The sequence below is a fragment of the Carassius carassius genome, chromosome 28 (assembly GCF_963082965.1).
Source record: "Carassius carassius chromosome 28, fCarCar2.1, whole genome shotgun sequence".
NCBI classification, from domain to species: Eukaryota; Metazoa; Chordata; class Actinopteri; order Cypriniformes; family Cyprinidae; genus Carassius; species Carassius carassius.
The window spans coordinates 5,697,998-5,722,203 of NC_081782.1; the positions used below are offsets into that span (position 1 = coordinate 5,697,998).

General features: G+C 36.4%; 1 protein-coding gene across 1 annotated transcript in view; it reads right to left on the reverse strand.

Annotated features, from left to right (window-relative positions):
* Positions 1-10,281: 10,281 nt before the first annotated feature.
* The window catches only part of zbtb32 (zinc finger and BTB domain containing 32), a 14,888-nt gene continuing 963 nt past the window's right edge, over positions 10,282-24,206 (reverse strand). Inside the window, exons 2-5 of the mRNA XM_059513985.1 lie at positions 20,599-21,594; positions 17,477-17,577; positions 12,001-12,174; positions 10,282-10,874 (exon numbers count right to left, since the gene is read on the reverse strand). Coding sequence (XP_059369968.1) covers positions 10,645-10,874; positions 12,001-12,174; positions 17,477-17,577; positions 20,599-21,521 — 1,428 coding nt within the window. The 5' untranslated portion in view covers positions 21,522-21,594 and the 3' untranslated portion in view covers positions 10,282-10,644. The remainder of the gene's footprint in view (positions 10,875-12,000; positions 12,175-17,476; positions 17,578-20,598; positions 21,595-24,206) is intronic.

Genomic DNA, 24,206 nt, shown 5'->3' on the forward strand with positions numbered 1-24,206 from the left:
ACACCTTTAGTTCTACTTCAGAAAGGGCTTCTGTGCTACCTTTGCAGTGTAAATTTTACAGAGTAAAGTTTACTGGAAGACGCAATCCTGCTGAGCAGCTGATGAAGAAGCCTGCTGATGAAGAAGTTTTATTTAAGCCTGCAACTCTTTTGTACATGCCCAGTTAATACATTTTCATTTATATATATATATATATATATATATATATATATATATATATATGTGCTTTTACAGTGATGTTACAGATGTTTCAGAGCAATCTGTCATCATTTACCCTCATGTCATTCCAAACCAATATGACTTGTCTTCTGTGAAAGAAGGGGAACAATATAGTTAAAATCACTTTTAGAACATAGTTGCTAAATGAAAAAAAAAAAAAACATTCACAGCCAATCACTATCCAGCCAAATGTAAAGATCAGAACAGAATGTTGGTGTTGCTAATGCAGTTATAATTAAGTATTCTTAAGATTTTGCAACAGAAAAAAAGGAATGTAATTGTGACATCTCAATTTTCAGTTCATTTCCCACATTTCTGTCTTTTCTTCACAGGTTGCAGGTTATATCTTGCAGTAAAAGTAAACATTTTGCAATTATGTCAATTCAAATGTGTTGTAATATCCCATGTGTCATTCCAACAAAATAACAAGGTTTCCAAGGCTTGACTGAATCTTGAGACTACTTAAAGGGGTCATATGATGCTATTTCAAGCTTTCCGTTCTCTTTGGAGTGTCACAAGCATACAGTCTGGTCACAAGCTGTTTGTGGATAAATAAGATCTCTAAAGTTGCAAAGATTAGTCCAAAAGTCCTAAGAGAAGGCAGATTTTAATAGTTAAGGGAGTTTGCAAATGTGATATTGATTTAATACAACAGTTCAGTAAACAAGTACTGCATGATTTTGCTCTATTTCTTCAACGAAAATATTTCCAAATATACACAAATCCGCCACGAACTCTATGGGCGCCGCCATCTTGCCTGCCACCATTACTGCGTGCCTGCGAAGTGTGATGGTGTGACCTGTTTTTATACAGTCTGACACTTGCCGGTGCCCTCTAATGACGTTTCAATGAAAGCGGATCCTGCTCATTAAAGAAAATGTCTGATGAAACATTGGGAACATTGGGTAGATGATGTCAGGCAGTGGTCAAAACTTACTGATAAAGGTAATTTATTTACAACGTAATGTAATGATGTAAAAAAAATGTAATTAAGAAGTGTATTAACTGATGACAACAATAAAACCGAACGCTGTCATTACTAGCTGTGTTGGTAATATGTTCACAAGCTTCACAAGTTTCAAATAACTATTAGGCCATCCTTAAAAATATTCTTGTTTGCCAATAACCAGACCGACCCAATTATTTATTTTTTGCCCCTTTTAGTCCGACCGACTTGCCGATTGGAATTGCGTTATGACCCACGTTTTTTTTAACACTTTAAACAAATAATACAAATGCAATCAAATGTGAGACACACGCGAGGTGACGCTTTTCACATGCTCTCACGCCACACATCCATTTTCTCACACACAGAAAAATCGAGAAGCAAAGAGGGCATGGAGACCGACAGACTAGACAGAGCAGGTTACTTATGATAGAAAAAAAATCTCAGCTCTCAGATTCTGTCAACTTTATCACGAAAGTCAAACAATAAATACTCATCCGCTCGACCAGGAACTTTGTGTAATCCGTATGGCCGTAAACATGGGCAGTCAATGTGCAACAAAGGTTCGCGAATTATACAACCGGTTTTATTCCAGGCCTGTAGTTTTGTGCTGTTGTTAAAAATGCCAACCACACAACACCCTCTTCCCGGTATCACTGGACAGCATACATACTAAAAAAAACTAAATAAAAATAACTTTTCGTACAGCTAACATCTGCTACAGCCACCTACAGGACCAACCCGCTACTTCAGCTACTTCCTTAGCAACAAGGCACGCAGTAATGGCAGCGTTGCTTTACTTCCGTGTTTCGCTGGATTTGTCTATAGTAACAGCTCATCCTCTTCGCATCTCTATAAGCAAACTCTATAAGTTTCATTAATTCAATGAACGTGCGTTTATGAACGAATAGTGATTCATGATTGCCCATCATAAAGACAGTAAGTCTCTTGCTTCATTCCTGATTGAATCAGCCGGTCAAACGAATCATTTGAATGAATGATTCAGTGATAAAATCTGGTAACTTATTTGTGTTATTGTACTTATTATTATATTGTTTTAAATATATATTTTAAAAAAGCTTATGAAAATACATTTTTGATTTTGACATGAAAATGATGCCATTACAGAGGTAAAAAGAAAATACCCTTGTAAGTCACTTTAGTCACAAATCACCTCGTATTAGGAAGCCAATTTTTTTTTAATCAGAATTTTTGATTATTGAATTATTAGTGATCAGAAGGTGCTTCTAAATTATTTTAATTAGGAGGACAAGCGCTCCTTAAAACCCATTCTAAAATCAACATTGCATTACCATGTAAATGGTTCATCAATATCATGTTACAAAATGTTTTCAGTCATGAATTATAAAAATGTAGGTTTGTATCATGCACATTCAAGTCTATCTTCAAAAACGTGAGTGACAGTTAAGGGGTTAATGAGGTAAGAGTAGATCCATGTGTAACAGTATTGATCTGTGCATTAGGTCTTAAAGAGACAGCAGCCTAAATAAACCTCCTGCTGTCTTTCAATATACAGTGAAGACATTAATTTATTTGTTCTTATTTTATTATGTACTATTTACTTGTCTTTTTAGTTAAAATAAATTCAGTTCTGAGTGCATGTGATTCTTGGGTCCATGGGGAATTGTCCTGCCACCACAGCTGGAACAAATCACTGCATACATTTAATTAAATTAGAAAAATGCCATTACTAAGTTAAAAAGAAAATGCCCCTGTAAATCACTTTGAGTCAAATGTAAGGAAGGCAAATTTTTTTTATCAGAATTTTTTGATTATTGATCAGAAGTTGTTCCTAATTCTTATTAAATTTAATAAGGAGGACAAGGGCTCCTGCTCTTAAACTTGGTGTGTGACAGTTATGGCTGTGGAATGGGGTTTGACTGAGTTTTTTGCAGTGTAGAGTAGCACTTGTTGTTTGTCATTTCTCTGATCACAAATGCAGAAATGGTTTTATATCTATGCGGCACGAAATGCAGCATCAGTAATTATGTCCCCACTAGATGCAACAAATGCCTCATTTGGAATGGCTTTTATTGGTTTTGTCTTATTGCACAGGTACACACGGCATCACAGTATGGTAAGGGGAGTAACATCTCTGTCACACGACGCTTGCGGTATTCAGCCAATCACAAAGACCTGGAAAGCTGGCCAATCAGCATACACCTCGCTATTTAGAACGATGAGCTTTGTAAAAATAACGCGTTTCAGAAAGGCGGGGCATAGAGGAGGCACAATAATGTACAGTATGTGGAAAATAATGTTTTTTTTTTTACCTTATACTGCATAAACGTGTTGCACTACACCAAATTTTTTTTTTTTTAGCAACGTCAAATGACCCCTTTAAACTCCAGTGCAATGATAAAATTTGCTACAGCGACATTTCCCATATGGTTTTGCTAAATGTTGACATTTATGTCATCTACATGTTCTTTTCCAAATTCTCTCTAAAAGAGATAATCAACCTGATTCAACAAATGGAAACTCACCTCCCTTGCCAGACATTAGGGTTTATGCCAAACCAGACCTCCAATCCAAGTGTATCTATTAGGCGCCACAAGAGCACCACAGATTTGCTCTACAGCCCTCAGCTAGTGCACATGTACGGCCAGAGACCCAGTATCTGCGCCATTACCAAGGCTGAGCTAGCGCTGATGAGCCGCTGCTCTTTACGTGAGCCAAATGTTCGTCCATGTTGCCACTATGCATGACAAATCCATGCACAAGTCCTCTGTGCAGCAGCCCATCCCGCAGTGCTCTTTGCCTGTACCGGACATAGAGTGCAATGTTAAAGCACACAAAAAGCTAATCGAGAGAGAGAAAACAAAGAATTCTGCTTGCCAACCATAGCTTCGTGAACAGTGCCGTTACATATCCAAAGATGGAAAGTTTAGGATAGACTTGGCACATATGGCTAAGGGAGAATGGTTCCTGGCTGACATTTTTACTTCTTTTGTGGACCTTCAGTATAAATGGTTTCTTTTCCTGTTTATGATATGCTACTCATTCACCTGGTTTATTTTCACAAGGCTTTATATGCTAAATGCATTCTTGCATGGAGATCTTGAAGTTCCTGGTAACGCTGATGTGTGCTACCCAATATTTACATTTATGCATTTAGCAGACACTTTTATCCAAAGTCACTTACAGTGCATTCAGGCTACAAATTATTTTACAGTATGTGTGTTCCCTGGGAATTGAACCCACAACTTTTTGCGCTGCTAAAGCAATGCTCTAACAATGAGCCACAGGAACACTATAATATAATAATATCTGTAATATAGACGGATTTGTGTTAGCATTGATCTTCTCGGAAGAAACTCAGAGGACTATTGGTTATGGTGCTCGCATGGTGTCGCCACGCTGCTACGAAGATGTTTTTTTAGTCATGGGGCAGTGCATTGTGGGATCCATGATTGTGAATAAATCACATGTTTGTAAAGCGTTTTTGGTGTACAGCAATACACAATAAAGTGCTAGCCTTTATAAAAGCTTAAATCATTCATTCATATTTGGGTTAGTTGTAAACAAGTATTTGTTGTACTAAATAGTAGTAAACATTTTAATATTAATATTATTATTGATCTTTAAAATAATATTTAAATATCTAATATTTATATTTTATTTATTAAAATTTTTCGTTTTATTCAACAACACTAACTACAGCAAGGAAAAAGGGAAACACCCTTGAGAAAATGAAAGAATGAAAATTTGGAGTGATATGTGCTAAATCATCATGTCAGTAATATTACAATGGCAAAAACCTTATTATTTCACAAATACACACACACACACACACACACACACACACACACACACACACACACACACACACAAACACACACACACACACATATACACAACAATATGACCTGGACACGTTTTCGTGAGATTCTCATACATTACAGAGAATTACACACCGATTCAAACTAATGTGGAGGAACAGCGTCAGTTTTAGACGAATGCGATTTGTTTTACACCATAGCGCCATCTTGTGGTCAAAGTTAAAGTTAGTTTGTCACTTTAACAAGACATGAAGCTTTCTCAGGTCGTTTGACAACTTAGTTTTGACAGGAATGATGTTCCAAGCAAAGAGCTCCTACATCGAGACGGAGATCGTCTGGGGAGCCCGTTTTAAGCCGTGCTTGACACTGGAGAAAGGGGCGTTTCAAATCGACCTGAGAGGCTTCCACAGCACACATCCGGTGCCTCTTCCGCCGGGCAGAAAGAGCAGCCTCACCCACAGACCAGAGAGCTGCACGGGTCCGATTTTGTAAATCCGCACCCGTCCGTACCCGCAATGCTTAAAACCGCATCCGACCCATTTCTCGACAGCAGCACTAATTAAAATCCGACCCGACCCAACCCGCTTAAAATAGAAACGACACCCGACCCGCACCCGAAATCAAATCAGTTAAGCCAATCACATTAGATACACTTTTTAAAAATGTTATTGCCGGGACATACAGAAGTTATTACACGGCCTTTGACATTAAAACATGATTTCATTAAGTTTTGTTTTATGGAAAACTCTTTTTAAAAGATATTCGTTTTTTATCAATTTTATCTTAATTTTGATCAATGTTTTATCAATCAATTGCCCGTATTTAATAAATAAGAAGCAAATATATAGCAGACAATGTAATGACCCTAAAAAATATTTTGCTACCTAAAAGTTAAAGATTTTTTTGTGTCACGCATGCATGCATGTCTATTTCCCTCATATTAAATATAAAACGCATGTTGACTGATGGGCTCCTTTATTAATGGAGTAGCTATAGCTATAAACAGATGTTTTAATGTATTGGTATTAAATGCATTTTCTGAGAATTTATATTTCACGTTTTGACTGCAAATGTCGAAATACATGCTCTTTGGTCCATCAGTGCTTGAGTCACTGATCACATTAGAATAAAATATCTGATAATAAAATACAAAATTGACTCATTTATGAATGTATATGCGTAGTTCTCGTCAGTCGGAAATACAGATAAACGCTTTCATTTGTTGTATTTTTAATCCTGAAAGAATACAGAACAACAAAAGAGCGAATCATACCACCGTCTGAGGTTGTGCTTCAAGTCGAACGCTCCCATTTTTAAATCGTTCACATGCTGAGCATCGCGAGAGGCCCTGAGCGCACATGTGAATGAGCTGCACAAAGTCATTTTTAGATGCAATAAAAAAAATAAAAAACCCTGGATAGCCTAGATTAGGCCCATATTCACCAATGTGTTAGCTATGGAATGAAATATCTAATATTCCGATTGTCAAATATATGCAAGTGGAAGTGTATTGTTGTTTAAACACCGTTATAACGATCGCGTTAGTGGAGCTTATGCGCTATATAATTTTATGACACAAATTTTGAAGTGTAGGCTTAAATCAAACACATTTTAATTCAGATTTTGTATATATATATATATATATATATATATATATGAAAGTAAATCAGTAGCAAAACTCGAGAGGTTGAAGATCTGATTGTGAGAACTTGTCATATTAATATTTGTATTTGTAAGTTAAAATTTACACTCACAGCTCTGATGTGAAAAGCTGAATCTTTCAATTTGCTCACACAGACAATGATCAAAACACCCGTGTTTTGAATTGGAAGTTGTAGATTAATAGATACAAATGTGTAGAATGACATTCACACAAAGAAAATGACATACACACATGTTTACGACATATTTACTTTTGCACTTTACTTCAGTTTCGCTGCACAACGTCAAGTCGGCATTTACAACCTCTCAGATCTGGAAGTACAAGTTCAAATCCTAGCGCTCTGACTTTTGCTACTCTTTTTGCGTATTCTGTTGCAAAACTCACTTGTGCACTTGTATATGCAGATGTGAGAGAGCAGAGCTGGGGGCGGGGCTTTGGTGCTTTTTTTCGATGCCCGACCAATGAACAACGCCAACTGTTTTCACTGAATATCCTTAGCTTTGACAGGATTTTAAGACACTGTATTCATTTTGCCATTCAGGTATTATCTAGTAGACAAATAATGCAACAGATTTTATATGTATATCCCACTGCATATTACAGAGTAAACTCGCTGTACCAGAACATGCTTTGATCTCGCCGCCACGCGGTCACGTGGTTCATGGAGCTATCAATAGTACTAAACTAAACGTTTTGTCAATATGCTTGAAATGTATTAATTGGGACAGACAGCAGTTTCATTATACTTGCAGCGATTTCTAGTAATTTGTAACACATAAAGTGCATTGATTATGCATGGATAACTACGTTGACTAATGACTATGCGTTACAATAGCATTTTATACTGGAAAATGGAACAGCATTATGTTCTCATACTCCTCCTTGGCAGTTAAAATGTGACTAAACAAGTAAGTGTAACTTTTAACCAATAAAATAACTGTACTACATGTTAACTCAGTCCTGTTTAGTTAATTTGAAGAGATCATGGTACTAAATAATATGCGCAATAATTATGGTCCATGAATGACCATTTGAAATATAACATTTTCTAATATGGTTATTATTTATACTACAATAACTGTAGTATTTAGGTTTAAATTCCAGTGCAAAGAGGCACGCTTTAAATTAGAGGCATTTGGTGGCCAGAAAGATAATATTCATATGCAATTCCATTGCTTAAACACTAGATGGCCTTGTTGATGTTTAATAAATATATGTATTTAGCTCTACTAGTTGTTCAAAACAGTATTTCTGGTCATAAGTGCTTATTTTTAGGTTTTGCTGTTTAATGTACATTTAGACATTATTAAACACTCGATTTTTATTAAAAAAATAATAATAATAATGTTGCATTTAAAAAGGTTCATTACTGACAAGCAAATTAGGAATTTAACCCAATGAAGAAGTTTAAATTATTTTTACAAAACATAAAAATAATAAAAACAGCATTATATTGCAACTCTGGTAGAGTGATATGCGTGGGATATACATATAAAATATGTTGCATTATTTGTCTACTAGATAATACCTGAATGGCAAAATGAATGCAGTGTCTTAAAATCCTGTCAAAGCTAAGGATATTCAGTGAAAACAGTTGGCGTTGTTCATTGGTCGGGCATCGACCAATAAAATGTCTTCATTCGCACCAAAGCCCCGCCCCCAGCTCTGCTCTCTCACATCTGCATATACAAGTGCACAAGTGAGTTTTGCAACAGAATACGCAAAAAGAGTAGCAAAAGTCAGAGCGCTAGGATTTGAACTTGTACTTCCAGATCTGAGAGGTTGTAAATGCCGACTTGACGTTGTGCAGCGAAACTGAAGTAAAGTGCAAAAGTAAATATGTTGTAAACATGTGTGTATGTCATTTTCTTTGTGTGAATGTCACTCTACACATTTGTGACTATTAATCTACAACTTCCAATTCAAAACACGGGTGTTTTGATCATTGTCTGTGGGTGCAAATTGAAAGATTCAGCTTTTCACATCAGAGCTGTGAGTGTAAATTTTAACTTACAAATACAAATATTAATATGACAAGTTCTCACAATCAGATCTTCAACCTCTCGAGTTTTGTTACTGATTTACCTTCATATATATATATCGCGCGGTTGTGATTTTTTTAAAGTGGAACGTAGGCCTATTTTTAGGTTTGCACGTGACTGTTTTGAACCCGTGTTTAGACCCGTGTTTCCCCTGTGTCCGACCCGACCCGCACCCGTATCCGACACAGTTGGATATTTTTCACCCGTTTCAGCCAAATTTGAGGGGCGAACCCGTGCAGGACTCTACCACAGACCCCGCAAGTGGCACTGGAGCACTGATTTACCTTCATACAGGAATCTCTGAAAAGCAGTGTTAACTGGACATTGGGTGGGTACGACCAAGAAGACGACATTGTGAAACCAACAGGAGCACGTAACGTTACATTGAATATCCGCAACATCCAGGAGGAGCGAGTGTCGGAAATCAACGAATGCGAATATATCTAACGTTAATTATTTGAGTGCGATAAAGACGGTCCACTTTCTCAGCGCGTCAGGTTCCGGAAGTATTGTTCCCATATTACATGTTCTCTTTAGGCATTTTCCAAAAATCTCAAAACGCCTAAATAATTCTGAATATAGAGAGTGGATCAGTTATGTCATTTACTTTTTGAGAGTGCGCTATCATCACTGCAGAAGGTTGTTCCCCTCCTCCCTCGCAAATCGTGTTTCTCTGGTAACGGCGACGTTTGGAATACGAACATTTAGAATCGGAACAGATTTCAAACACAACACATTTTAAAACATTGTAAATGGACAAAGTGGAAAAAGGAACGTCACAAACTAAATTAAACCGTGCACTAAAGATACACAAAACCTTGTTTGATAGGAGAGACATGACAAATTGAAAACAATATGCAAGCTGCAATCAGCTCAAATGAAAATATCGAAAATGTTTAATATATCCTCTGACTATATGGAATTATAGTCTGAAACAATAAATATATTTTACACGAAAACAATTGTTCCAGTCCATTTTATTACCATTGAAAGCATATCTCATACTGGTGGAGTATTATTGTTCAAGTTAGGATATCTTTGCCACTCTGTTGCAAAATCTTTGGTTATTCCTGATGTACAGAGGTTCAGTAAACTATAATTAAGCATCAATGCAGTGTTGTACATTTACATTTAGTAACTTAACAGACACTTTTATCCAGAGCAACTTGCAAATGAGGACAATGGAAGCGATCAAGCAAAAGCTGTAGGCTAATGCTGTAATGTTTAAGCATCTGACTGCATCACACATTCAACCCCAGCGTCAGTAGCTATACTCCCCGCCAATCATCGGTCAGGATTGAGAACCACTGTGTTATTTGACCTGTATGCCAGCCTCTGCTGGTAGATGGCAGAGCTACACCCTTAAGCATCTTTTCACCGTTGATGGCAATTCGAAAGGTCTATTCTGTCTTATTGTTACTTTACTACATAGCTTTTAATCTTAAAACCTTCTTTCATAATTGCTGTAGATGGAAATGTTTTATCAAAGACATAAATGCATATCTCTACATTTACTGCTAAAACACTTAATTCATCCATTTATACAGAATATGCTGTCACATACTGAAGCTACTTGCTGTTCTGTATGCATTAGAACAGACACTTGACTATTTTGACCATAATGCTTTTATTAAAAGATTGTGTACAGTGTGTAAATAGATCACATAGTGAGCGCTTAGATAAATGGTACAGATTTGACCAGCTCAATAAATAAACAAACAAATATTTTTTTATGCTATTGTGATGGTATTTCACAGAGAAAGTTATAAGCATTAGCAAAGTACAGTCTGCTTCATCTTCATCACCCAACTAGACGTCTTTAAAGAACAAAAATCAGCTGGCATAAATGTCCTTTGTGTGTATATTAAATATATTATAATATTTGAATAATGGCTTCAAAATAGATTAATAAAAGTATTAAACATAACAAATCTTCAATTTTCCATATCTACATGCTTTATCGCGCAGGGCTCAGGTGTGGCAGGTGTACAGGTACGTGCTGCTCAGGCTCCAGTCTGGAGGGAAGTCCTGCGTGGGGTGGTTCTTCAGGTGTTTCTGCATGGCTGCCAGGCTGCTACAGAACTCCAGACACATGGTGCACTGGTAAGGAGTGGCGCCACCGTGAGTACGCAGATGCTTGATCATAGCCGAATAGTCACGTGAACGCTGGCCACACAGTCGACACTCGAATGGTTTCTCACCTGGAAGAGAGACGAGGAGAAGGAACTGAGCTGAAGGTTTCATCATGATTCGCCAGAATCCCTAATCAAATTTGTAATCAGTGCGGTTATTGTTAAGTAAAACTATTTGGAAAATGGTAAATGGATATATAAAATATACTGTAAATATCATAAAATATTAAATAAAAATTTATGAAATTATTAAAATGAGACAACTTGTATATATACAGCTGATAGATAGACAAAGCTGTGTTTTTATTTTCAGTTTAGATGTAAACTGAAACTAAAAAGAAAAAACGGGGAAATTAATAACAAAATATTAAATAAAATATAAATATTAAACTTAAAAAATGGAAATGTTTCCTAATTCATGGAGATCACTTAAAAAAAAAAAACTAAAAAAAAAAAAAAAATCAAAAATCAAATTCCGTGATTTCACATAGAGCAGCTGTTACACGGAGCCATTGTTAACTGAGAAGATGCGCAAATCCACGTTCATTTTCAGCGTTTATTTGCGCCTCTTCTCAGTTGACAACGGCTCTGTGTAGTAACAGTTGCTCTATGTGAAATCACGCACCTGAGGGAATTTACCGCTGATTAGAGAACCGGCTTTACTGACGAGGTGCCATTAACGATCGGAGCAGCCCTAATATATATATATATATATATATATATATATATATATATATACATACACACACACACACACACACACACACACACACACTGTTTTTGTAAATAAAATAAAAAAGTATTTTATTTCAGCTGGATGCAATTATTAATAAAATTACAAAACAAAACAAACTTATTCAAACTTAAAACAACAACAACAAAAAACATACAAAATATGCAAAAGATAAAATAAAAAATAATCTATAATAGTATCTCAGCGGTACTAAAGTAACACTAATTCAGATTACAGATCTAATCTTGTTGCAGTGAAATACAATGTAGGCTACAGTTTCTTAGAAAGTGAAATCTTTATCTAAATGAGTGGTGTGTGATCCTGCTTCTATAGCGCCACCTTTCAGCAGAGTTTAGCTCCAGCTAAACACAACTGAACCAGGTCTTCATGATCGCTAGAATCTCCCAGGCTGGATATAAACACTGGAGGAAGGTGGCTCATGAGTATAAAGGTTGGTTGTACCTGTGTGGACCCGGTGATGTGTGTCCAGCTGGTGTTTAAGGCTGAACCTCTTGCTACACTGTTTGCACTGGTAAGGCTTCTCTCCTCCAACTCCCCTCCTGAGTGAGCGCAGAGATCGCCTGTCCCGTCCGCCTCGGCCGCAGAACTTGCACCTCAGCGCCATTTCCTCAGAACCTGCCCACGGGTGATGAGAGAACTGTAAGTGAAAACTGGCGGGCTATAAATAGACATTCTCTGTTATCACTGGATCTTTCTAATGCAGTTTCATTTCAGAATAAAACCACAGACAAAGAGGTTTGAACTGCCAAATGTGGCTCCATTGCTCAGTTTACGGATAATGTTTAAAGTCCTTTAAAAGGAATAGTTCATCCAAAAAAGAAAAATGTGAAAACCCCAGTAAAAAAGACCATTCCCTTTTGTCCTCTCACATCAAACTTGACCAACATATTTGTTGTTCTGCAATCTGGATGGTTTTCGCTTGTAAACTTAGCTTGAGCTGTACATATTTCTCTCCTGATTCAGATGACATTAATTAGCAATGTATGGATAGAGGACTTGTATTTCAGCCTGAAGATGCTAAAAGTTTCTTAATGATGAATGTATCACACAAATGCAGCTTTTCGCTTCACAAAACAGTCACTGGGATAAGTTGTGGATTATTTTGTTGTTTTTATCAGTTGTTTGACTCTCATTCTGATGGCACCCATTCACTGCAGAGGATCCATCCATGTAATGCTATAAATTTCTCCAACAAATACAAACTCACCGACAGCTTGTAGAGGAGCACATTTTAATTTTCTGGTGAACTATTCCTTTCTGTGAAGTCACAGATACATTTTTTTATTACCTTTTGAAACTTACCTGAATTTTAAAATGCATGCTTTTTAAATAAGTTGTTTATTTCTGTTATAACAATAAGTTCTCAAATAACCTTAAATGGTATCTCTTGCAATGAACCTGTGACATAAATAGTGACCTTTTGACTAAAACTCTAAACACATCTTGGTCACCGAGCTTAAGCCCAAAAGTGGAGCTGTGCTTCACAAGAACGCAGGGATATTTTAGGTGTGATGCTGGTCAGCTCTTTGGCCCCTCATATCTGCTCAGATGTGTTTAAATTAGCCTAAGTGTTGTCTAATGCACTGCTGGTGACAATTGTTCCATTCGCTAAAACACCAGTTAACCAAGTGTGAAAGTGAAAGGAGGCTTATAGCGTTATCTAATTATTAATCTAAAAAGCTCTTTACAATACGGTTCCATTTAATTATAATAATAATAATTCCTTACATATGTTACATAAGTTAATAAACAGTAAACAGTTGTATGAATAAATTACATTAACAAAGATGAAAAAATACTGTAGAAAATATCTTGCTTATTGTGAAGTGCGACCCAAAAATAATTTAGCTTATTACAGAAACCAGAAAAGTGCACCTAAAAACATTTGTGATTGTACAAATATAAACCAAAGTCTAAAAGCATGAGTAAAACTGATTTATTAGAATATTTAATAATATGAATATTTTTTACTTTGCTTTGATGACAGCAGCTTTTGTTCTGCATAAACATTAGCATGTCGAGCATCTTGTGTGTTTCTCTGGATGCAAAGAAATTTGACTTTGATGCAAATGTATTTTTTTACACAAAGTTAATTTTCCTTTGTGCCACTTTTTAAATGACTAGAGAAGGAGACCACAATTTTATCATTGAATACATATCTATGTGGTCATTTTCAGCCAGTGTATATGTGTGCATGATGTTCGGCAGACACTGATTAAATGGTTTTGCAGCTGGTAGCAAAAATGTCGCACAAGTTTCTTACAAAAAAACAAACAAGAAAAAAGTTGAAATTATAAAGAATAGTGTATGGCCTTTAGTGCTTTTGTACATTTTATAGGTATTTATTATTCACATAATAAATTCTTTGTTTAAAACGTTTAACATAACATTTCTATTAATTTCCTAATTTAAATACCTTAGATTTTAAATGTGGACCCAATTATACAAGATTCCAGTTGCTAATATCCTGTTAATGTGCACAGTTAAACAATGTACATTAAAATATACATTAATATCCTAACACAGTTAAACAATGTACATTAGTGTTATAAACTGAATAAATGAAGATTGAGGGACATAAAATATGTATTCTGACTTAAGGAAACTAGTTAAAAATACCCGCTTAAGACGTTTTCCGAGAAATGACTGCTTGTTAAAGAATGCTAATCAGAAAGATCAATTTTCTTTGCTGGTAAATATCCAGTTCTGTTAAAATGATAAAGCACCTTATGCTTATTTTCTATTAACTGCAAAAGGGGGGAGATTAAAAGTGATTTATGGTCAAAAATAAAGTTATATCTGAGCTTTGGTAGTGCGCAGCCGAGGGGCCCAATTTTAGATAAATACATCCTGTGGCAACTCTTTCTTGGTGTGCGGCCTAGTTTATAGCTGCCCCATTCCACACACACACACACACACACACACACACACACACACACACACACACACACACACACACACACACACACACACACACACACACACACACACACACACACACACACGCATACACCACATCCTCTCCTGTACAGCTCAAAATGTGAAAAAAAACATGGTTAACCCTTTCTGTCTTTATATTTGTGAAGACCTCGCTTGTGACAATCATATGGACTCTTACAAGGTTGTGTAAGCTTATACTTCTGAGCTCGGTGAAACGCAAAAACACAAAAGTCATTTGTGAAACAAAAGCAAACATATGGGCCCACGTCTGACATTGTATTCACACATATCTGAACACCCACACATTCCCACCTACCCCACACTCTCTCACACACACACACACACACACACACACACACACACACACACACACACACACACACACACACACACACACACACACACACACACACACACACACACACACATACACACTAACTCAGGATGCAGCACACTAACATAAAACTGCTGCAGAAACCTGCGCCTTTACAGCACAAGTTTGCTGTTCGAAAAGGTGGCATTGAACATTCTTTTAACTGAGGATGTAAGTTGTTTGATGCATTTTTATAAAACCAAAATCTATAAAGGCACAAACTGTGCATGCAGCTGGAAACTAAAAATGACTTTAAAAATAAAACCTATATGAACCTAATGGTGTCATGTTGAATGAGTCATATGCCACCACACTTTTAGATTGTCACAAACATTTTCATCAAAGTTGAAGAAAATATTCATCTTATATTTCAGAATGTAAAACAAATATGGTTGACGCTGTTAATGCCATACAACACTTCTATTTTGTTTAATTATAGACTTTTAATTATTAGACAATTGTATGACCTTTATAATAACTACATGAAATATGCTTAATAAAAAAAAAAAAGTCCACCACAGTTGAATAATTAGTCCACTCAAAACTATACTCATCATCAGGCCATGCACGATGGCTAATTCAGTGTTACGAGTTTGTTTCTTCATATGAACAAATTTGGAGAAATTTTGTATTATATCACTTGCTCACTAATGGATCCTTTGCAGTGAATGGGTGCCGTCAGAATGAGAGTCCCAACAGCTGATAAAAACATCACGATATTTCCCAAGCAATCTACATAAAATAACCTCTTAAACCGGTTAAAGTTTTACCTCTTAAACTGCCACTAGTAAACTTGTATTTGTAATAAAAGTCCATAATCTATATAAGTCTATCCACTGTTGTCCTCTCACATCAAAATCAACTGACCTTATTTTAGACTCTTTTCACTCATGAACAGTGCTTGCGAATGAATCTGTGCATATTTCTGTCCTGAATGGATTTTATGCTGGTAAAATCAGTATTATAGATAAAGGACTTGTATTTTAGCAATGGAATGGATTAGTGAGGATTACTTGTGGATTAATGTGATGGTTTTTATATCAGATGTGTGGACTCTCATTCTGACGGCACCCATTCACTGCTGAGGATACACTGGTGAGCCAGTGCTGTAATGCTATATTTCTCAATTTGTTATAATGAAGAAAAAACTCAAATTACATAGTCTTCCAAAGATAACATCTCATAATAATGTGTTACTATCATTCTCACCCCAAAATGCTCAGTCGCGCTGATGCTTGCACACACATAAAAAGCACTCTAACCCCAATTTGGATGAAAAAAGAACAAGTCAACACTTCTCTTTTGGTACTGTATATAAACCACCATGAAGCACAGAGCTGATCGACCGCAGGACTGTGCTGATGCACCACGATTCAGAAGCCACAGTTTTCTCTCGCGCACAGCTTTACACCCCAGTTTAGCAGGTAAGGGGTCATTTGCTTATGTATTTATGCCCTGAGAACATTATGTAAACTAGGACAAAGCACAACCACCACTGGGACTACACAGTAACCCCTAAAAAGTATTTGAACACTAGATGAACTTACAATGCAGAAATGTTTTTGCTTTAGATGCCAAGTAGCATTTGCACAGCAGGAGCGTTTCTCAGAACTAACTTCACTTTCGTTAACTGGTGTCACTTAATCTGAAGTATGAAGTCATTTCCTTCAGGTTCACACAGATGGCCTAGAACTATATTCATAAGTATAAGTTCACTGCATTAATGTTTGACAATTAGAAAGCATCTGAACACTTTGTAGGTGTACATTTAATCCTGAACATTACATCAATTTGAAGAGTGCACCTGTAAATAAATGCATCAGAACTAAATACATTAACAAAGTGCCAATGACATTCACATTCAAGTCATTTATAGTGCTGGGTCCAAGCATTAATTATGAAACATCCAAAGCAACTTTAAATTGCATTGAAAGTATAGATTTAAAAGTCACACATTCCCTGGGATTCAAAATCATGACCTTTGTCGACTGAGCTATAGGAATGCTAAAAAGGATAATGTAAACATAATAATAAATATGAAAAATAAAGTATCAAATAATAGTTGTTTTTCCGTTGCATTTTAACTCTGGTTTACGTTTGTTACCTAATCTTTCTAATAAACCTGGAGAAGATTTTTAACAGATTGGCTAAGTTCCTCTATTGTAAGTCACTTTGGATACTGTGTCTAATGCATGAATGCACTGCATAAAAATTTTTTTTTGATGGGACATTTTGGCTTGATATTGTTTTGGAAAGATTTCGAAGGAATCAAACTGATCAACTGTACTTTTATTGATGCATGAACAATTTTAGCATTTTTTCCACTTTCTATTATCCTTTTTTTTTTACCGCAGGCAGCGGAAGAGCGGTAACGGCCACCATCTTTCAGCTCTTTGAGAGATACACAACATTTACATCCTGTTGCATGCATCCATTCTTCTGATCTACGTAAAAAGAAGGTGCATCCCAGACCAAATCTGCAACTCTGCCGTGCATTTTGTGTTTCTGCAAGCTTTTGTATGATTGTGTAGATGCCGCCTTTATTCTAGACAGATAAAAATGAGTGTCTAGACTCATTTTTTGTGTACTTATACAGCATATTACCTGAGGTTGATGACCCAGTCATTGGCCTCCAGGGGTTTTCCAGTGCCGGTTTACCGCAGTGTCTGCAGCATATCTCCCTCTCCTCTTGAACCTTTGGCTTCCTGTGGAAAATGTCGTCATGTTAGCGCCCATTCAAAGATGTCCATATTTGCGTTTTTCGCTGGTGTTTTTTTATTTTTTTTATTTTTTTTTATAAACCACTTGTTGATCTAGTCAGTTAACACCTGCAGGTTCAGCTGCCCTTTTAGAGCTGCATTTCCACACATTCTAGTGAGTTGGCTAGACCACAGCTAATTCAGACCAGCAGGTAAAGGTCAGTGAGAAACCCACACGCTCTCAGGTGTTACTGCTGATAGACTCAGTGTGTTATCACATTTGTGTCATTATTTAGAAGAAAGGGCACTAGTACTATTTCAGTTGTAAAACACACATCACAGAGTTTTCGAATATACAATCTTGCAAACCTTTTAATGTAAATGCTTCAACCTAAATAATTTAAACTAGTTGATTAGATGAATGCACAAATGCCTAGGTATGACTTTCCGCCCAGACTTTTTAATCCAATTTTTTGGACCATACGGTGAAGGAAAAGCAGTTTATAAGATCTTCTTAAATGCTTTGAAATGCATCCCAGGATGCACCTGATGGTTCAGCATTTAAAAATACTGAGAAATGAGTAGTAGTGAAGTTTTTTAGGGAAAATATACGAACAAACATTGATATAAAGCACTCCGTAGCCCAACGCAAATCAAGAAAACAAGCTATTCAAACTTGTCAAATCCGTTTGATCAAATGTTTAAGGAACTCAATTTAGACTTACATCACCTCCTTCTGTCTACAACCAAAAACTGTAGGAACAAAGGTTTTGTGTTCAGGTAGCAGGAAACAGTGCAAGCAGACAATGGTTTCCTCTGGCGGAGTCAAGAAGCCTGAAGCACATCTACAGTGTGAAGGAAAGCTCATGCAACGCGAGTATTTAGAATCAAAATAATATTAATATTATGATATTATTAATATATAAATTTCACATTATTTTAACCATGAAATGTGATATAATTGAGTCTAAAGTGGTGTGTGGGTGGCTTGTACTGTTTCCCTGTGTTAAGAAAAATGGTGTCTGCTCTCAGATGTTTCATTTCAGCATTGATTGAGCAAAAGAAGCCTAGAGATCTCTGTCTCGATGGGGCACCTGTTTGTGTGTTTGTAGCAAATTAGGGAGTGGAACAGACTTTGGCTAATAATGAGACTGAAATAGAACATCCTGCTCTGAAGGTGGAGATGACTGACTTTCATGTTTACTGTTTGTAAAGTCGGGGACAAATGGGGGGCTCCCCTCAGTTTTGGCCTTGATAGTAATTGCTGTGTTCCAAAACACTCCACCAACATATCCAGTATTTACAGCACATGGTGCTTCTGTGCTTTTTTTACAGGCTTAAACACTTCAAATGAACACTAATAAAAATATATATACTCAAATTATTTAAATGAGTGACTTACAGATCTTTATGAGCATAAGCACATCTATGGGTCACACGATTAAATTTTATATTAAATTAAATTAAATTGTATATTATATTAAATATGTATTATTCATACCCCCCAAATGTTTCATTACAATGATAACATAATTGTATTTATTGCATAATTACAGTTATTCCACTGCAGTGGAACCACAGACCGTTATTAGTTCCCCTATTAGTTCCATTTTTAATGGAGCCTGTAGAAAGATAATTCTTGTAGGTGGAAAAGGGGGCTGGTTGGGGAAAATGTGTCTGTTGGAAAGTACAGAAAGAAAAGAGTATCACCTAAATCACATTCATAGACACACACATACAAATGCAAGCACAGCCGCAAGCCGTCAAAAGTTTGACACGCATGACCGACTTTGTTTCTCAACTTAAAAACGATGTTCTAAAATAGTTTTGTAGATTAATAAAATTCTTGCACTGTTTGTACAATTATTTTTGGATAGTGAAGGTAAAGCAGTCAACAAATGTGAAATATAAAAAATAGTCAAAAAGTAAAAATTGTAATAAAAAAAACTTGCTTGGCACTACAGTATATTACACAAAGAATATTTTATTGAAGTAAAATATTTTAGAGCACATGATTTTCCATTTTAAATATAAAATCAGGATAAAAGTCCATTTCAAGCAACCGTTTTTCTAAGACTGTGTGGCCTCAGTTCCAAAATCAAATAATTAAATAAGGCAAGCCTTACTATCTTGGTCTGTACAGACGAAGCCAAAAGTTAGATAATACTTGAAATGTAATATACAAAACACCTTAAAAAATAGCTCACTACTTTGCATAGTAGCAAACCATTATTATGTTTGCACTTTTAAATATTAAAATGATCAAATATTTAGTGAGAGGTGATATTAACTGATGCAAAAAAAAAAAAAACTTCAAAGGTAAGTCAGAATTTTGTGGTGTTTGCTTTTGGTTATGACTGTAAATGTGATGTTGCATTCGTTAAAAAAACAAGTTTACCAGGCTAATGGTGTTCCGCTGAAATTAGCTGACTATAATGTGGCTTCCTGTTGAAAATATCGTTATAAAAAATTTGATTTTCTTTCACTATGCTGACAACACCCAGATGTCTTATAGCCTTGGACTTATCCTTGAAAAAAAAAGATGGATGAGTGGCTTCTGAAGCTCTACGTTTAAATATATATATATATATATATATATAGCATGTAATTTATTGAAAATTCAATGTTAAATTTTTAGGTATGCAGAGGGCCCAAAAGGTATTTGAACACTTACAGGGAATTAACTTCCTTCTTTTGTCACCTTCATGTTGTTGCAAGCCTGACTTTTTCTTCTGCAGATGATCTGATTTTCAAGAATGTTCATCAAACAGTTTTGTTTATGAATTATTTCCATTGTATTGACATTAAAAACATGGACACATTTGTCAAAACATCCTCTATGATGTTTCACTGAAATGATTGTTTTGGGCATACTATCCCCTTATAAGTGTATGAACTATAAAAAAAAAAACGTTTTAAATTGTGCTTGTGCTGTCTGTCTTTAAAATCAATTCCACAGCATTTGATAAGTTATCTAATCTAATAACATTCATACACTGTAAGTGTCATTTGCGTGTCGTTTCTTACCTCTCTTGATCATCTGACATGGACCCCGTTAAAGCTGCACTGATAGAGGCGTTCTTTCCTTTCAGACCAGGAACGAAGGGACGGTCTTGAGTCAGTGGAGAAGAGTGTATGAGAGGGTGATAGGGGTGAATCAACCCCGTGTAACCCATAAGTGACGAGGAGACCTGTGGCTGGAGCGAGTGGTGGAGGATAGGGTACATGGGTGTGGGGTAGGGATATGCTCGAAGGGAGTGGAAGGTCATGATTTCTCTACAGTTTAACACCATGCTCCTAGACGGGCTGACCGGCGGCCAGCAGAGGCGAGGGCTTGGAGACGGAGAGCTGGAGGAGATGATGGTCTCTCTGGAGAATATGGGAGGCAGAGGAGACACGGGAGAACAGCTCTTCTTATGTGCATCGTGGACCGACCTCTTGGTGGAAGAACGTTCTTCTTCTAAAGAACAATCAAGGTGGTCTCCATCCAAATTGTGGCTAGTTTTAGGCAACTGAGTGTCCTTGTGTGCTTTGTCAACTTGGAGGGAATTTATTACTTTTGTGTCTGTCTTAGTTGGGGATTCTGGATCTCTAAGTTGTGCTTGACATTGTTCTACCAAAGACTCCACTTCCAGGTACTCAGCACCCCTCAGCAGCTCCTCAAGATCATCTTTGGGCACCTCCAGCGATTCGCTGTACACGTAGTCTAGGATTTGCTTGAAGGTGTGGGAAGAGACTCTGTCTATAATGCAGCAGTACCCTGATCCTGGGCTGTGCTGGTTTGTTAGCTGACGGTTGAGACGTTTGCTTGCCAGCGCTAGTATCAGAGCGTGGGCTTTAAATGAAAGGCCCTCCACGGTGAGAAGCGTGTCACAAAGGGTTCCGGCCTGGCGGAGCTGCTCCGTCTGATGTAGAAATGGCACGTGGTGAGGGTTATGAATGCGGATCATCTTCGAAAGATGAAAGATGCGACTGAAGTGAGATGATCAGGTTTGATGTCGAAATGAGAAATCTCATGTCAGCCTTTACATGAAAAAGGAAAAAGAGAGGGTAAGTTTGTCATGGGACAATGAGGATTAATAGTCGACATGTAAGAGAAGATGAAGAGAGAGAAAAACTATTTAGAAAATGTGAAAATCGAATTAATCTCCCAGGAAATTATAAAATATACAAATTATTGGATTACATAAATTGCACATTTTTGTGTAATGTGATATATGATTTAAAAACACCAGAAAAATTATCAATTGATTACAGTTATATGTACTGACAATTAAGTCACAAACGTTAAGCACAAATGGTAATATATATATATATATATATATATATATATATATATATATATATATATATATTAAATGTAGACAATAATACCCATCTCTGATTATATTTTAATTGCTTATCTTTTTATTTTCTTATTGACTTGCCAGATTGATGGGTTATTGTTTATTCATTCTTCAGTTTATGTATGCATGTGGTTTAGGTAAAAAAAAAAAAAGTTTTATAGGCCTGTAATTTTCCAGAACTCAAATCAACCTATTCTTGTCTGCTCATTTGATGACACATACGTTGAGATATCAATCTCTAGACATCTAACAGTCATGAACAAGATGATCAATCTTAACCAGTCTTTTTACATGCATCCGAGGACTGATCAAACTGTTTATCGTTCAGCTGTTTTAAGATAAAAAAGATCGCGTAACTTTCAGACAGATGGACCGAAAGAAAGACTGAAACATAGATAAGCCCGAAGAGGTAAATACACTTTGCAATATTAGCCATTTGACTTAATTTCAGAGATTGTGAAAGACATATTCAGAAGAATTGAGAGGGTTTTTTCCTAAACTCATCAGAGTCCCAACACCTCTAACCTACTTTCATACATCAGGCAGACAATCTTATTCACAAAATGAAACTCTAAGCAACGTTTAATCATTTCTATCTCACAATACATTCAACCGTGAACTGGAATTGCATTGTCTGCGTATGGCACAAAGTGGAGGCGGACATGTCTGGTCATGTCAGGCGGCAAGGGGCCTTTCGCATTTTGCATCACCTTTTGAAATTTTGTTGTGGAGCTTTTGCGATGAAGCCACAGACCTCTTCAGAATGTGAAACTCTGACTAATGCCGGTACGCTGAGACTCGTAAGAGTTCAAGTTTGTTTGATCAACAACAACAGTATCAAAGCCATACAGTAGGTCGGTTTAGATATGCATCTACTGTAGTAGCAGTGTGATGTGGTGTCTGGTGAAGCGTTTGATTACAGTACATGTCAGCTGCATTCTAATTCCTCACAATTGCGCAGAAAGTGATGCAGACTTTATGGGAAAAACGCTTTTGATACACGATCTGGAAACATGATCATCCTGGAATATGAAATTGCCGTCAGTAATGAGATTTGCAAGATTCAAGACGTAAGTATCTCTGTCGGCGCTGTATGTTTTGTTGTCGATCTGACGAATGCACAAAAAACAAGAAAGTCGAAGAGTATCGAATGCCTGCAAAAACGTATGCTGATACAATCACTCCCCCTCAGCGAGGACGCAACGGTGACGGATTGTGTGGAACACACTGTACTGAGATGACGGTGGTTGATGTTCTAATTACTAGAATTGATGCTAAACTGGTTAAAAGTGAGAGACACACACACACACACGCAAGCAGCAAAGCATGAAAAAACAACCGAAACAACTCAATGTTAATATTATGAGGCATTATTCCAAACAGGTGTGTGCAGATACTTCACTTTCATAACTGCCCAAATTAACTGTTGAGAATGTACGCACTCATAGTGCAGTTTGCATTTCACAACTTATGTGATTAAAACTAAGAAACAAGATAGAATAGTTTACCCCAAAATTTTAATGCTGTTGTCATTTATTCATGGCGTACCGCATCTTTATGTCTCCTTCACCAATGAAGATCGTTGAAGGACACTGGTGTCAAAACACATTGAACTACATTGGCTTTCATTGTGCGGATGTACAATGTACAAGACATTTCGTTGAGTTTTTTATTTTTTATTTTAGGTGATCTATCCATTTAAAGCTGAATATACTCGGCTGCCAACAAAATAGACTTATTCTCCTTTGCACCTTTATTTGCAGCATTAGCTTGAGTGTGTGTACCTTTTTTCAGAAAAAATCCAGATGAGTCATGTATTATACTCTAATATTAAAAGTCTAGTGTGTCATAAATATAAGTGATTCATATTACTGTACTTAATCTAGGCTACACCAAAGATGAAGCTTAGAATACAGTAGGTCATTTATTAATCCTTAGACATGCAAACATGAATATCATATTGCCAAAGCTACCAACTTAAATGCATCTCTTGTTCTTGTTTTTGCTTTGCATACGTCGCTGAAAATTTAGAATCAAAGTTAAAAAATATTCTCAAAAATGATATAGTTATGTACTGTATGTTATGCATATTGTATAAGCTATGCTAAACATATTCTAAATTCTCAATCTAAAATAGCCTTAAAAAATAAATATTAATTAGCCGTTTCATGCATTATTGCATTTTTCTGTATTTTCTACCGCTATCGTAATCACAGTCAATCCAGCCACTTAAAAAAAAAAAAAAAAAACAGTGCTCGGTTGTTGTTCTGTTTATGACAACAGTAAATT